General features: G+C 34.3%; 1 protein-coding gene across 4 annotated transcripts in view; it reads left to right on the top strand.

Moving 5' to 3' along the window:
- Positions 1-15,364, top strand: part of LOC126815292 (centromere protein F) — a 118,931-nt gene that overhangs the window by 25,180 nt on the left and 78,387 nt on the right. The window contains exon 1 of one of the 4 annotated variants that reach the window (XM_056099505.1): positions 3,213-3,393. The exons of the other annotated variants lie outside the window; for them this stretch is intronic. Coding sequence (XP_055955480.1) covers positions 3,289-3,393 — 105 coding nt within the window. The 5' untranslated portion in view covers positions 3,213-3,288. Of the gene's footprint in view, positions 1-3,212; positions 3,394-15,364 lie in introns of those variants that run through there. 4 annotated transcript variants of the gene reach the window in all.

Here is a 15,364-nt window from a genome sequence, read left to right as displayed (position 1 = left end):
ATATTTTGGTTGTTTTGATTTATTTATGAGAGATACGGAAATATAAATGCTAGTACTACCAGAAAAGAAATATTCAAAGAATTTGATTTAAAAAAACAAGTTTGTTCCATGTGATAAAATGTTGCTTTCTGTAGGAATATCAGGGGTATGTATACTTGAAGTGAATTTTTACTATTTTCTTTTAAAATTCAAAATTGTGTCTGGTGGCCGCTTTTTTGTAAGAATGCAAAATTTTCTGGATAGTACAGCAGGGATGTAGTGTGATTGTATGCATTTATCTCAGATGGCTAGGCTACAGTGGTATCCAGAGAGAGGGGTGGAGAGGGTGATGGCATATTTATTAAAATAATTATAGAAATATTTGAAATATTTTAACCTTTCTTTATCATGTTCATGAAAAATATGTTAAATCATATCTTCTTGTGTGTCTTCTTAATACCCCTGCTAATTTGACAGTTTTAGGGATTAAACTCAAGGCTAGTTTTAATTAAGATGACAATCTGTATAAAAAGTGTTGAACTTGACAGCTATAGTTTATTAACCCTTTACAACTTAGACTGCCCGAAAACACCCTAACTAGGGCTCCGTAGACCGCTCTGTCATATGTGCAGCTGTGACGTATGCAAAATGGTCCTATGATACAGAAAGCTATTTACATATCTCGGGTGATTTGAAGGGATCTAAGGAACAGTGGTTACCGACTGTTGAGGGATGAGGAATGTATTGGTTTTAATATGTCAATATTTACATGTACCAAGGCTAAAGGGTTAAACAAGGCATTTGTACCTTTATTAAAAGAAAACTTTTGAAAATATATTTTATAAATAGTTGACATTGGGTTCAGCTTTTTTGTGTGGTAGGGGGTAAAGGGCTGGTGGCCTCTTGTGTGAGTTTTAGATTATAAGGACTATAATTGAGTCTATGTTATCTCTGGGTCCTCTAGTTCCCTCCAAGTGGTAGTAAACTAGTTAAATAAAACAATACTATTTTGTTAGATTAAGGTAGTTATTTTGTGTATCTGAAAATTCCATCCATCCATCCATCCATCCAGGGAATGGTGGTGGCAGGAAGTAGCTTTTTTGCTCTCAAGTGCCTGCATCATCTCAGTAATGGGTTCCCTCATTTCTTTTTCAGAACTACACCACTGCTAATATCAATATATAAATTTGTGATATTTTAAATGATATATTAATGGATAGCATATATTCGTTAATGCTGAATATTATTAATAATCTACGAGTCTCCTAGCAACACATGCATCTATATAATAATTTGATGATGTTGGTATTTATGTTATCAAAACAATTTGATATTTTATAAGTGTTAAAAGATGGAGACATTAGGTTACTAACATCCTACTATGGCATGTCAGTTATTTAATCAACCAGTGAATATTTAAAGAAGAAAAATTATCACAACTATTACCATCACACTTGAAAATTTTGAATTTGTTTTGCTTTAAGATTTATAAAGTAAGGCCACAATAAATTCATTTTTAGTTTTTTGGAGTCTTGATGAATAGTCACTTATTAAGTCATGTGAAAAAGATTTTTTTTGTTTACAATTTCAAAACTTAAAATTTGAAACAAAAACCATTTGAGAAGAGCAGACAAGTGCTTTTTGTATTTAGATCATTGTGTTTTCAATAAGACACAAACATCAAATTTTTAATTCATTGCTTGGCCTAAATTATATGTTGCTCTTCCAATGAATTTTTGAATAAGCCTTTTTAGAGCCAGTTGTAAATGGAAGGTTGACAACCCAGCAATGTAAGTAAGACATATATCTATTAGGACTGTAGGACAGAATCGATATAGAATTTTAAACATTGAACTGAATACCTTATTTGTAATAATACTTTTTTCTTAGTATGTAAGTTACAACAAACAAATAAGGTATTCAATAAAGCATCCAACATTTTCTATTGCTCTTCAATATTCATTATTATATAAAAGATAAATTATGGGAGATTAGATAAAGAGCTGGCAGTTCTCACTATAATAGTTAAAAACTAGATAATGTAAAGGGAATTTGCTGAATATTTCAGTCCAATTGATCCTCTCTGAACCCAGATTTTAGCGATTGAATTTTCGGCCTAGCCTAGATCGTCATTACTAAAGTCGGTACGATAAAAAACATAAACTCGAACAGCAAATCGGAACCTAATCCAATAAACATTGCAGACTAGCGATGACATTGAGAGTTGATTATGGCCTGGATAAGTTAACTAATGTCTAATTTATAATTTAGATAACATTTCAGACCAAAAGAAAGACCTGCAATAGGCAGATTTAGCTCTTTCATAATGTATGTTTAAGTTGAATTATATCCGTGATTTAGATGGAGAGAGATATTGTTGTTGTGAATTGCCATTTTTTAGTCCTCCAAACAAAAACAAACTGATGGAAAATCAGCGAAATGAAGTGGATTTTAACGTGTTATTTGTTTGCACAAATTGGGCTACAGAAAATGAACATAAGCCATGCCGTATTTCAATTTTAACCATTGGGGATCTTTAACATGCTGCCAATGGTTCGCACAGGACCTCATTTTTTTCATACGATCCAAGCGACTCGACTCTTTACCTTACCTGGACTTGCAGCCTGCATAACTAACAGATGAATAAGACTAGGACAAACCAGAGGAACTTTCTTGACCAACATTGGGATAGAACCTGGGACCTTCTGGTTAGTGCACCATTTCCCTATACTCATTGAGCCACTGTCGTTCTCTTATAAAATATGCGCTTTGAGCATGCGTATATAGATGGATTATTAACCGCATTACAAATATTTATTATTATTATTATAGCCTTATGTGCACATGTATAAGACTGAAAACATTCTGGAATTGTAACTATTAATGATAAGGAGACATTAAAAAATTATAAATTATTTGAATTTTTGATACAGGCCATATAATAAAAAAAATAAGATAAAAATTTTAATCGTAATTTTCTGAAAGGTAAAATCAGGATCCTGTATTATAAATACCAGGAACTTAATTATCAGACATAATCAAACCCATATATAATTCTTCCTGTAGTTACACCTAAATATCTTTAAAAATGTTTTGGTTCTACTGGTGCCTGTTATTATCATTTCTGCTATTGCTATGGTAACTAGGAATGTTTGGATGTTTGCCCAGTGTAGCTAGAGGATTGAATTTTGACAGCATGCTCCTTGAAATCTAGTCAGTAGAGTTTTGTTTCGGCTGTAGGACAAACGTATCCCTCTATGAAGAAATTACACGTTACCCTCCTATTCGTGTAATTCATTATCCTCTGAAATGGAATTGTGTCATTCGACCGTTTGTCGTGTCCCGACCTTTCGTTACAGACCCACACCGTACCATCATTCAGCACATGCAACGTTGGGTCACCTTATTCGAATAGTAAGTTAATTATTATTTTAATTAATTATCATTTCATCTTCATTATTCTTATACACATCACATTTGAGTTTTTGTTACCTGAATATAACAATCATACCATGGGTTTATTTTGGATTTCATTTCCTCTATATTTTTTGTTCATTGCGGTCGTCCCACGATTACAAAATCTTCTTCATTCCTGGCAGAAGCCAGTTCAATTTAAAAAGTGAGGTACTTGATTGGTATTATTTTAATTAATTATCATTTCATCTCCATTATTCTTGTACATATCACATTTGAGTTTTTGTTACTATTCATACGATGGGTTTATTTTCGATTTGATTTCTCTATATTTTTTGTCCATTGCGCTTTTCTCACGATTACAAAATCTTCTTAATTCCTGGCAGAAGCCAGTTCAATTAAAGAGTGAGGTACTTGATTGGTAGGTGACTGGTCTTTCGACTAAGATATCTCAGGTTTGAATTCCGGGATTGACCAAGATGAACCATGAGGATTTTGTGAGCCAGGTTCGGAGCTGACAAGGGAAGTGTGTCTAACCATATTGATGGGATGAAAAATCAAGGTTCATCTGTGCAGGGGTGTGGTGACCCATGATTTTGCATGAGTAACAAGATCCTGTCTGGGCCCCCAAAAAACAATATAGTGTGCGAGGAAGGGTCCCTCCCAGTGCCACAGGTAATATTGGGCTATGTGGAACATGCTATAGAGTCGATTTGTAGCATATTTGACCCACGGTGTATGTTTGACACAGTTTGAGCATTATGAAATGATTATGATTATAATGTTGACAACACTATTCAAACTGCATGATTTGCGAGGGGGTGCAAAAAGTCAAGGTGGGGGGGGGGCGCAAAACCTCAAAACCATGACGCAAATTGTGTATCCATTGGTGTATATTTAAAGAACCATTGGAAATTAGAAGAATATTAGGCTGAAATGCCACTGTCCAAGTAAAATTTCCCCCCATCGTTATGTACACTTAAACCATTGAATTGAAAAATACAATGTTAGTCTCAAACTGACCGATGTAATGTGTCCCAAGACTTTAAACCCAATTCCATTCTAATTAAGTCAAGTTATCAATTTGAGAGCTAAATTCTCTTTGATGATTATTGGAATATTGTATATTTATTAAGATGGCACCTTGATACAAGAAGTCATATATAGATTTTATACATAGATTTATAGTTTTATTAACCACTATCAATATTCTATTGTCTTCTTTATAGCCTTATATCTTCTTTCGTTCTTTTGTAGCTTATGAAATTATAACTTTGTCGTGTTAACCGTCTTTTAAATTACTCATAAAATTGATAATTTTTGGTACTTTCTGGGGCTAAAAACATCTTTTGGTTTCTATGAAATTGTGGCATTAACCATCTTTTAGATTACTCATAAAATCAATAATTTTTGGTGCTTCTGTGGCTAAAACTGTCTTTTGGTTTCTAATAAAATTGATGACTTTACCATCTTTAAAATTTCTTATAAAATTGATAATATTTGGTGCTTCTGTGGCTAAAACCATCTTGTTAATTTCTTTAAAATTTTTTTTATCTACATGGGCTTTTATAATACACCACACTATTAATTCATACCTCTGTGATATAAACCCATATTATTGATTTCATATAAAATTGATAACTATTGGTGCTGCTGTGACATAAAGCATTCTTTAAATTTCTAATAAAATTGAGATTTCATTATATCTAGGACCTGCCAACAAATTTGACTATATAATACTACATAAATGAAATGAAATGAAATGGGGTTTAACATCCTACTGTTCTGCTCCGAACAGGGCTAATAAAGATGGGCATACTCCCTACAATGTGCTATGAGGGAAATTTTGCCCGGACAGCGGCACTACGGCCTACTCTTATATCGAATTCCAACTGTCAAGGGATCTTTTATGTGCACGCCAATGTGTACACAGGAACTCGGTTTTTCGTCCCATCCGAACGACTTGACAGCTGTTTTTTCAGGCCCTCCATCCTGCATCACTGACAAGGAGGTACCACACCGGAAAATCTGGATGAACTTTCTTAGCCAATGCAGGGATCGAACATCCGACCTCCAGGCTAGCGAGCCACCGTGACCCCTTATAATACTGTATAATACAATCTATATTAGCAGAATTAATCATTAATGTACATCATTAATGACCTCCCACTTACGTTTAGTGCTGCTGTGGAATAAATTTATTTTAATATTGATATAGCCATTAGGTATTTATCGAGTACTTTCTAAATACGCTTAAGGAAATATATATGGTCCACTGTCTGTACATGATATCAGGATTAATCAATATTGTACGTCTTCTATATGTTACCATCAATAAATGATCAACTAAAACTAGCTTAAAACAAACTTCTCATAGAATCAAGCCTGGAAAATAACAGTTTGAGATCTACCAGAAATAATGTCAGGCATTACTGAACTAGTACCAGACATTTGTGATGGATATTTATTATAAATATCATTAAAAGACCAAAATTACTGGCGGACAAAATGACAGACACCAGAGAAATTGTGCTCACAAAGCCTGAATAATTTGTGCTTGACATTGTCTGTGTATTACTTCCAGACTGGAGTGGAATAATATATACATTACAATACATCTCTCTCATTATTTTCTATTAATGTCGTAATAGAAAATTGAAATAAATATGATTGGAATTTTCAGAGCAAACAAAAAGTTAGTGGTTTAGGTTGAAGAAGGTCATTGATTGTTCCGTACAAACTTGAGTTTCTTCTGGTAAAGTAGCAAAATTGTTATAAGTTGATAAAAACCAACCCTATACAATCTTTGCCTCGAGTTAAAACATACTGTATTATGGTCATGAACAAACTTACTAAATTTGACAAACACCAATTTACACAATATTTGAAAACTAAGATAAGATGGCTACCAAGTCGAGTAAGTGACATTATAAGTCGTAATTAACAACAGGCAGTATCCAAGAATATTGTAACCACCAGAGTTCAAACAGATAGAATTTCGCCATTAATATTCAAATGAAAACAAATTATTCTGGTTGGTATAGATTTATTACCACTTTAAAATCAATCAATCATCCAATTACACTTTTTTTTTTATGAAAAAAGGATGAAAATCCAGTAATTATCTTTAAGTGACATATTGCTAGGTCATCAATAAGTAATATACTCTGGTTATATACGTATACTATGCATCAATTTGTTTAATGTGTATAATGCATTTGCTGGCATTCCACATGAATCATAGTGACCCAAGTATGCGGTGTTTAGACTTGTATCATGTTTAACTGTGGTATAACCGGTATTAGTCCATGCTTATATTCCTATATATCTACCTATCAGGGTGTGGTGGAATTATTCTATTTACTAGATAATGGCAGCATTTATAATCATTATGATTCCATTCATAAGAAGATGGTATTAACAATTGAACGGTCTATATTCTTTATCTTTATTCTTGGTATATATTAACATAACAACGGCTTGTGGTATTTACAATTATTGATAAATTCTGTGTAACATTTAAGCATGTTTTTCAAGGAAGTCTGCGAAAAACTTGATAACAGAAAATTGGATTTTTAAAGATTTTTTGATCAGTTGAGTTAATGTAATATGTAACATGGCAGCATCTACAGGAATTCCAATTCGAGCCAAAACATTATGGTATTTATATAGTCTTTTATATTATTTCTCTGCTATATTTAGATATAAAATCTGACACACAAATATATAGTTAATATGGTATCAGAATATATGTCAGACATTAGTTAGTTAGAAAAGAGAGGAATGAAATGAAATGAAATGGGGTTTAATGAAGACGGGCATACACCATGCAGCGTGCTATGAGGGAAATTTTTCCCGGACAGCAGTGCTACGGCCTACTCTTATATCAAATTCCAACTGCTGATGGATCTTTTACGTGCACAACAATAACAATGTGTACTTGGGCCTGTTTTTTTGTCCCATCCGAACGACTAGACAGCTGTCCTTGTCAGGCCCTTCGTCCTGCACTACTGACAAAGGGAAACCATGCTGGAAAAAACCAGATGAACTTTCTCAGCCAACTCTGGGAGCAAACCCGCGACCTCAAGGTTAGCGAGCCAGCCTCTTACTCACTTAGCCACCGTGGCTGCTGAGAAAAGAGAGAGACACAAATGTATGGTATAATTAAGGATCTTTAGCAGTGAGAGGATAACAGGTAGAGAGAGGTCCCTTGACCACCTCCTCCCACCTCCACCTACAGAATAAGAGATAATGTTGTTAACAGTGAATGCTAAAATGTATGACTAATACAATAAATTGCCAAAATAGTTGAAAGAAAGATGAGAACTCGGTAACCATGTTTTAAAAAAAGGATCAGTTGGCACCAGGTTGATTTGATGTAGTGCCAATATATAACAAGGTTTCTTTGAGTACCTGATTGTTCTGGAAGATAAAATGTCATGATGTTTGATGAAAGAACAAGTGTAATTGTATACACCCAAGATGGAGCCTCAGTGACCTAGAGAGTAAAATGTTTGCTCACTAACCCAGACGCCCTAGCTTCAACGCCAGTGTTGAATTTTCCAGTTTGGTTTCCCTCAGTCCGTGCTGCCGGGCAGAGGGTCTGGCAAGAAAAAAACCATCTATTTTTTCAAATGGGACAAAAAAGAAGGTTCACTCATGTATTTCCTTCCTATGTAAAACATGTCTCTAAGTATAACTGGCACATTCCAAATGGTGCATTGCACCTCATGATAATCATCATCTAATAAAGAAAAGACCAGTACATATTTGAAGAATTCTCTGCTGCTGTTAATAACTAATTTGAAGAACTCTCTGCTGCTCTCGATAACCAATTCCATTCAAAATACCACAAATACCAATAGCTAGTGAAATAAAAACACAATCAAAACTTTTAATAATGTAAGAATGTCTTAATATAATCTTTTGAAATTTTATGGCCCATCCGAAGTTGTGTACGGCTAATATTACCATACTGATGATTGGCTTTGTAAAGAATTCATACCCCCCCACCCCCCAGTTTCCTTGCATTACGAATAATTTCATAATAAACAATAATAAGTTCAGATAACAGTCTGACAAATGAAATGAAATTGAGGTCAGGGTCATACTTTTTCTATAACCATCGGGCTAGTCCGGCTAGTGAGGACAAGCATACACCATGCAGTGTGCTACGGGGGACATTTTTACCTGGCAGCGTTGCTACAGTCTTACTCTTATTTCTGTTTCCAACTGTCAGGCAATATTTAACATGCTGCCAATTGCATAGACTGTATCGATTGTTTTTATTTGCAATCCGAGTGACTGGACATTTTTCCATTGACACTGGAAAATCAGACATGAAAATGCTGAGGAACTTTCTTGGCAAGATACAAGATAGAACCCGGGACTGTCTGGTAAGTAAGTCAATGTCTTCCTGACGGCGTCACCATAACTCCCTTATAGCACAAGTTTTATAGCACATGCTGCGTGAAACTTCTCTAAGCTGCTGAATTGTTGACGTCATATGATGTCGTCAATTGAATTGTTTTGGGGAATACATGCTTGACGTCGGGTGCCTCTATTAAAGCTTATATATCTTTCAGAGTATGCAAATCAGATTTTCATCACTGTCACTGTTAAAATCAGAGTCAACAACTGTGATCAAATTTTCACCAAGTTCACTATCATCATAAATAATATGTCCAACACTTCCTAGGCAGTTAGTCATGACATAACGTCACGTTTTGGGTTTTTTTTTGGACATGTATCATCACATAAAGTCCCCAAAATCTTCAGAAAATTACCGAAAAAAGTGTAAACAAAGCAACAAAAATGACAGCAGACAGCACTTTATTCGTTTAGTGAAACGCCACCTATCGAACATGCAAGGTAACTCTATTAAAACGCCGGGAAATAAATACAATCGGTAATCCCGGAATATCTCGGGTACTGTATATGGAGAGCTTGGGCCGATACCGGAATAATCCGGGTAACACAGGACAGACAAGGGTTAGACCGCCCTGTCATGTGTACAGCTGTGGCTCATGCAAAATGGTCCTATAATATAAAAATCTAGTCACATATCTTGGGTGGTTTGAGGTGATCTAAGGAATAACAGATTCAGTCTGCTCAGGAATGTATTGGTATTAATATATTATTTTTTAAAAATTTATCCAAAGACCTGGGGTAGTCATTATTTACATGTACCAAATGCTCAAGGACTAACATACACTCCTATTGCTTCTCATTTCATACATTGTCTTCATTGGTAAATCATTCTAAAATCATGCATTTGCCCAACATAGAAACAACCATGGAACTATTAAAATGGTTATAATAACTGGTTTAATGAAGTGTACTGTATTGACTTGTGTGGTTATTAAATCATGTGTAAGTTTATCAGAATAACAGTTGGAGACAGAAGAACATAAATTATATTATAACATATCACCACCAAGTGTTATAGTTTGTTTAGTCTTCATTAATAATCTTCTTAATATAAGTTCATCAGCAGTTTAGACTGTAAATTGACTCTCTTGATGATTCATAGGCTTTATGCTAAAGGAGCTAGATCTCTATTCTTTGACACCTAGAAATGGACACAAATGAGTCGCAACACATAAATAATGTAATATGAATGTATATAAACTGATTTACATTCAATCGTTTCTGTTGTTACTCTAATTCTAATCAGTTATGTTCGGGGAAATATGTGAAGAGTCCAAACTGAATGGCAGTCTTTGGCATCTGGTTATTCCAGTTTACACCAGTAGTATTCGCCTGTTGGATATGTTTAGCCTCATTCATTGAGCTGCTTCATAACAAATCGTGCCCAAAAGCATTCTGGCATGGCATGTGTGCCAATTTTAAAATTTTCATTATGTCTTAAATATTGGATATCAGAAGTCCATCTTCTCCAGATAAGATAACAACATCAATGTTGATTTAAATTGACCAATATTCTGTGTTTGCAATGTCTAAGACTGTGGATGATATTGAGTTAGACACTGAGCTACTTTAACAATTATCAGGAGGTCCCGGGTTTGTTGGCCGACAAAGTTACTAAAGATTTTCCCACTAGGTTTCCCTGTATCAATAGTGCATGACGAATGACCTGACAAAGAACAGCATCTAGTTGTTTGGTAGAGACAAAAATAAAGGTTCGTCTTGTAATCATTGGCATGCGAAAAAGAACATTTGATGAATAGAGTTGGATGAAGATTGGGTGGAACTGTCCTGAAATATACACAGTCAATGCAAAAAGACTCTTTCATTTCATATATTTTCTTCATAATTAAAATGACCTAAACCAAGGTCATAGGATATATGATAATTACCCTCATGTTTGGACCAAATGAAATAAAATGTGGTTTTATGGCACGTCAGCACCAACTGGGCTATATTGCGCCAATAATGTTTGGACCAACATCTCATTCATTTATCTTTAATGTCCATCTGAAGTATATCATGGTGTCTTTGATTGGTTTCTGTCTGTTAATTAGTTTATCGTTACCCGTTTGTTTCTTTGCTTGATAAAGAGGAGAACTCTTGTCGAAACAGCGCCAGAAATAAATCTTTTAAGTAACTTGAATTTCATATAATTACTGTCATGTGTTAGTCTCATCCAGTTACTAAATACCGCTTAAACAATTTAAATAATTCACAATCTTCTGTGACATGTTTGATTGTATCATAGCTTGATAACGGTAAGAGTACCCTCATTGAAACATTGCAGTTAATAAACCTAGTGATCTCGAATGTTATCCATGAAGCTGTCTATTATTATGGATTCAGTAGTTAGTATTTTGACATATGAACAACTTTAAGATCCAAAGACTTGAACAAACTTGACTGTAGTCTCTGCTTGGTGATTCTCTGTCAGAGATAATCTGTAGTGATTAGTATTAGGCCAAACCAGTTTAAATTTTAATTCTTTGGAGGGATCTGGATAATAAATAGCTACTGGAGTTTTGTAAACACTTTTTTGGTTAAAATCTTTAAAGCTTTAAAGTTTAGAACTACAAGTTTTTAAAGAACAACCAAGTAATTGGGTCTTAAAATTGGTTGTTGTTTTTTTTCCTAAAGAAATAGGAAGCAAATATTTAATAGGTGTTCTCCCTAAACAAAAAATAAAATTTGGGTGGCCTTAAAGCTCATCAGCACTGTTCAGGTGATTAACTTATTTACAAAAGGGATTAAAGTATCTGATAATCTGTTTCTGAGCAAGTTTTAAATCAAGGGGTTCATTTAGAAGGTCATCTGAATGTGCTTCCATTGATTGTTTAGTTTGATTAATAAACATGCATAAAATACAGGTAATTAAAACTGGTGATTACTGATTATATTGACCGGTAATTATAGCCTTTAATCAAGGTTCTTCTCTATAAAGTTAAACATACATTATGCAAGAGCTAAATCTGCCTATTGCAAGTCTTTCTTTAGGCCTGAAATGGTATATAAACTATTAATTAGACATTAATTAACAAAACAAGACCATAATCGACTCTCGATGGCATCGGATACTTGAGATTTTAACTAGATTAAAACGGTTCGCCATTTAAAAATTTAATACAAAAATGGGAAAGCGAGGCTGAGTCCCGATTATACCAGTGCCCTGGTTACCACTGTGCACACATTTTGTCAAAACTACAAACAATGATAACTTGGCTGAGAACGAAGTAATTTGAATGAAATTTTTAATATTTTCTTTTTGTATCATCTATTTTTGAATTATCATAGCAAGAATGACCAACTCTTTATTAAACTCTTAACTAATGTATCTTTAATCAACATATATGTCCAGGTGGAAATATGGAATTTTGTTTGAGCTATTTAAATGTATTCACACAAGTTATAAAATTGTCTGTGATATCACCCAAGGTGGAAGCGGCCGTAAAACCCCACGAACGAACGAGTTATAAAATGATTTTATATGAGACTTTTTTTTTCAATTTTGAGATTCGAAACTTCAAAATGGCTTTTAGTCCTAAAAAATAATCATGTTCAAAATGGTTTCTTTGTCTTTAGTGATAAAAAATTAAAGTAGAAATAAATTACAGTGCCAACTTGATAAGTTGTTAAGTGGTATCTTCCGTATTTCATATCACCACAGGAATATGGATTTATGGAACCATTTTGATTTTTTTGTAGGGGAGGAATCCACAGGTTTAAATGTTCAAAATTCTCTATTTTTTGGTGATTCTCACCACTGATTTAGTTCAATATGTACTCAATAAGCAGTTTTGACATTTTTTGAGGTGGTCACAGATGGGACTTGTGTGAGGTGGGCATGGTGGGACCTGTGTGAGTTGTGTGTGAGGTGGGCATGGTGAGACCTGTGTGAGTTGTGTGGGTGGTGGGTATGGTCACTATGGTGACACATGTATACAAACTGATCAAAGGTAACACTGGGATGTGTCTTATACAAACTAAATCTATATACACACATGCTGTGTAAGTAAGTGCCAGGTCATCTTGCCAAAATATATGTTTCTGAAAATATCTGTGCAGATGTATTGAGTGTTTCTATGGCAATGAGTGGAAAATTGTCAGGAATTTGTATGAATAATTCTCTGTAGGATCTCCATGTCAACACAGTTATCATTTATGGCATTAAGAACAAGAAAATGGAATTTGAGAGATTAATTTGAATGTAATCTTCTGTACCATTATATTGATTTTTTGGAGGGGAGGGATCAACAGGTTTAGATGTTCAAAATTCTCTATTTTTGCCCGATTCTATATATGTACTCAAATAGTAGCGTTGACTATTTTTTCGAAGTATATGAATATTGATAATAGTAATAAGATTATTTGTGCTAAGATTAAAACACAAATAATGTTCAGCTAAATAGATATAATTGCTTTGATTCGAACACTTTGCCTGAATTTCTGGTCCCCAACCCCCTTCCGGGTTGTCTTAAATTGAGATTAACATGTGCTACGAGGAAAATTTTGCCCAGGTAGAGGCCTTCCTGCTACTTTTCATCCAATTCCTACTGTCAATGGTTCTTTTACATGCTAGCCAACCTTGTTGTTTTGGACAATCCGAAAGACTAGATGCTTCATGGTTCTCTTACGTGCTAGCCAACCTTGTTGTTTTGGACAATCCGAAGGACTAGATTCTGCCCTACACCACTGATAAGGGTAAATAAACCATGCCAAAAAATCCAGAGGAACTTTCTTTTCCAACACTGGTAAAGTAGCGGGGGGGGGGGGGGGAACCCCTCGGTAAGTGAGTCATTTCCTTACTCTCTGGGTCACTGTGGCTCTCACAAGCATTAAATCCTAAGTTTCAAACCAAAAGAGCACCATATTGAACCTTACGCCAGGAAAGCGATAAAAGTGTTCTGTATGTCTGTTTTGGCAATAAAACAGATATCAAATACACAGGAAGTACATTTCTACCTCAGGAGATTATATGATTAGGAATTAAAAATTACATCTGGTGCAACAGGCAAGATAATGTGTTTTCTTGTTATTAAGAACTTGGCTTGGCATCGGTAGAACAGTTATTTCCATCAAAACCATTCCTGATGTAATTAATCCCCATAGTGTCTATTTTAAAACATGAAAAAGATGAATTCAATCACATATCGTATGTTCTGGGTTTTTTTTGTGTTTCTAGTTTTGTTGTAATGATTGAGTGTTGTACAGTTGTTCATTATATGCATCTGAGATATTTTTCGCCATGAAAGGTATTCACATTTGGGTTTGACACGATCAAATTCTAGTGAACTGATACCTGTCCTTTGTATTTTGTTTATGTTTATTGGATTTAATATAGCACTGATTATTACTGTGTGTGTGTGCTGTACGGGAAAGCGAGATGGGGTTTAACATCCACTCAACACAAGCGAGGTCATTGCGGGACTAACATATGGTTCAATTTTATTTCAATAATACGCTTGTGCGTAGGGGGCCTTAAAAGTGGGAGGAAACCGGAGGACATGGAGAAAACCGACAAGGTTGGACAGGCAACCCTACTCCTTGCCACGTTCAAAGGGGAATCAAAATTACGCCACTCAACTCTTAGACAGGCCTTATGATTTCATGTGTACCATTAGACCAACCAACCGGTGTACATAATTTGTTTACTACAAATGATTATTATATACTATATTAATGGATTGGATCCTATTTTGAATAGATAATTTAGAATACTTAAGACATCAATTCAACATTCACCAATTAAATAACTCTTCACTTAGACCCTTATTTGGGGCTCTCAGCTGATGCTATAATGCTTACACCAAATGCTGATTTTATAATACAAATATTTTTAGTCATTATTTTGAATTTTCGATTCAATTGAAATTCAAGACTTTTTTAATGCGCTTTTAGAATTCTAGATACTGTAAATCTTTTCAAATAAATATATTTTTTGTTTCTTTTCAATCTTATACCATGATATTGCCTCAACAGGACAGTCTTCATTAACCCAGTGGGTACAGAAAAGTAGGATATTAAACTTTATTTCATTTGTTGCCTCAACAGGAAACAGACAATATTTATATTAAAATAGATAAAGTACAAGTAATTCTACGTTTATGTTAGATAAATAAAAAAAAAATTAAAAATATCTGGTTAAAAAAGAAAACCACTTTTACTTTTTCGTTTTGATATACGTCAAATTGTAAGCTAGCTGTCCGCCCTCCGTAGGCGTCTTTAGATGTTAAGAATGCAGATAAATAATTGTATATAATCTTATATAAATTGTAGTGTTTTATGTTTTATAGAAAAAATATTTCCAATGGTTTTGCAATATATGAAATTGTTGATAAAATTAATAGATACACTATGTAGAATGTGAGTAAAGAAGTTTCTAGTTCATGACATAAGTCGAACAGTATAATTCACCCTAATAGTAAAATTCCTCTCCAGACATGCAGTGTTTGGCATTTTACCAATTCCGTTAGGTGTTTCGAGTATATGGTATTCTGTTCACAGCATCTCGCAGACATTCCTGGCGTTAAGTTAAAACAAATTG

This window comes from Patella vulgata, chromosome 3 (assembly GCF_932274485.2).
Source record: "Patella vulgata chromosome 3, xgPatVulg1.2, whole genome shotgun sequence".
In the NCBI taxonomy this organism is placed as follows: domain Eukaryota; kingdom Metazoa; phylum Mollusca; class Gastropoda; family Patellidae; genus Patella; species Patella vulgata.
The sequence above is the reverse complement of the archived record's forward strand: the minus strand, read 5'-3'. Positions and strand labels throughout refer to the sequence as shown.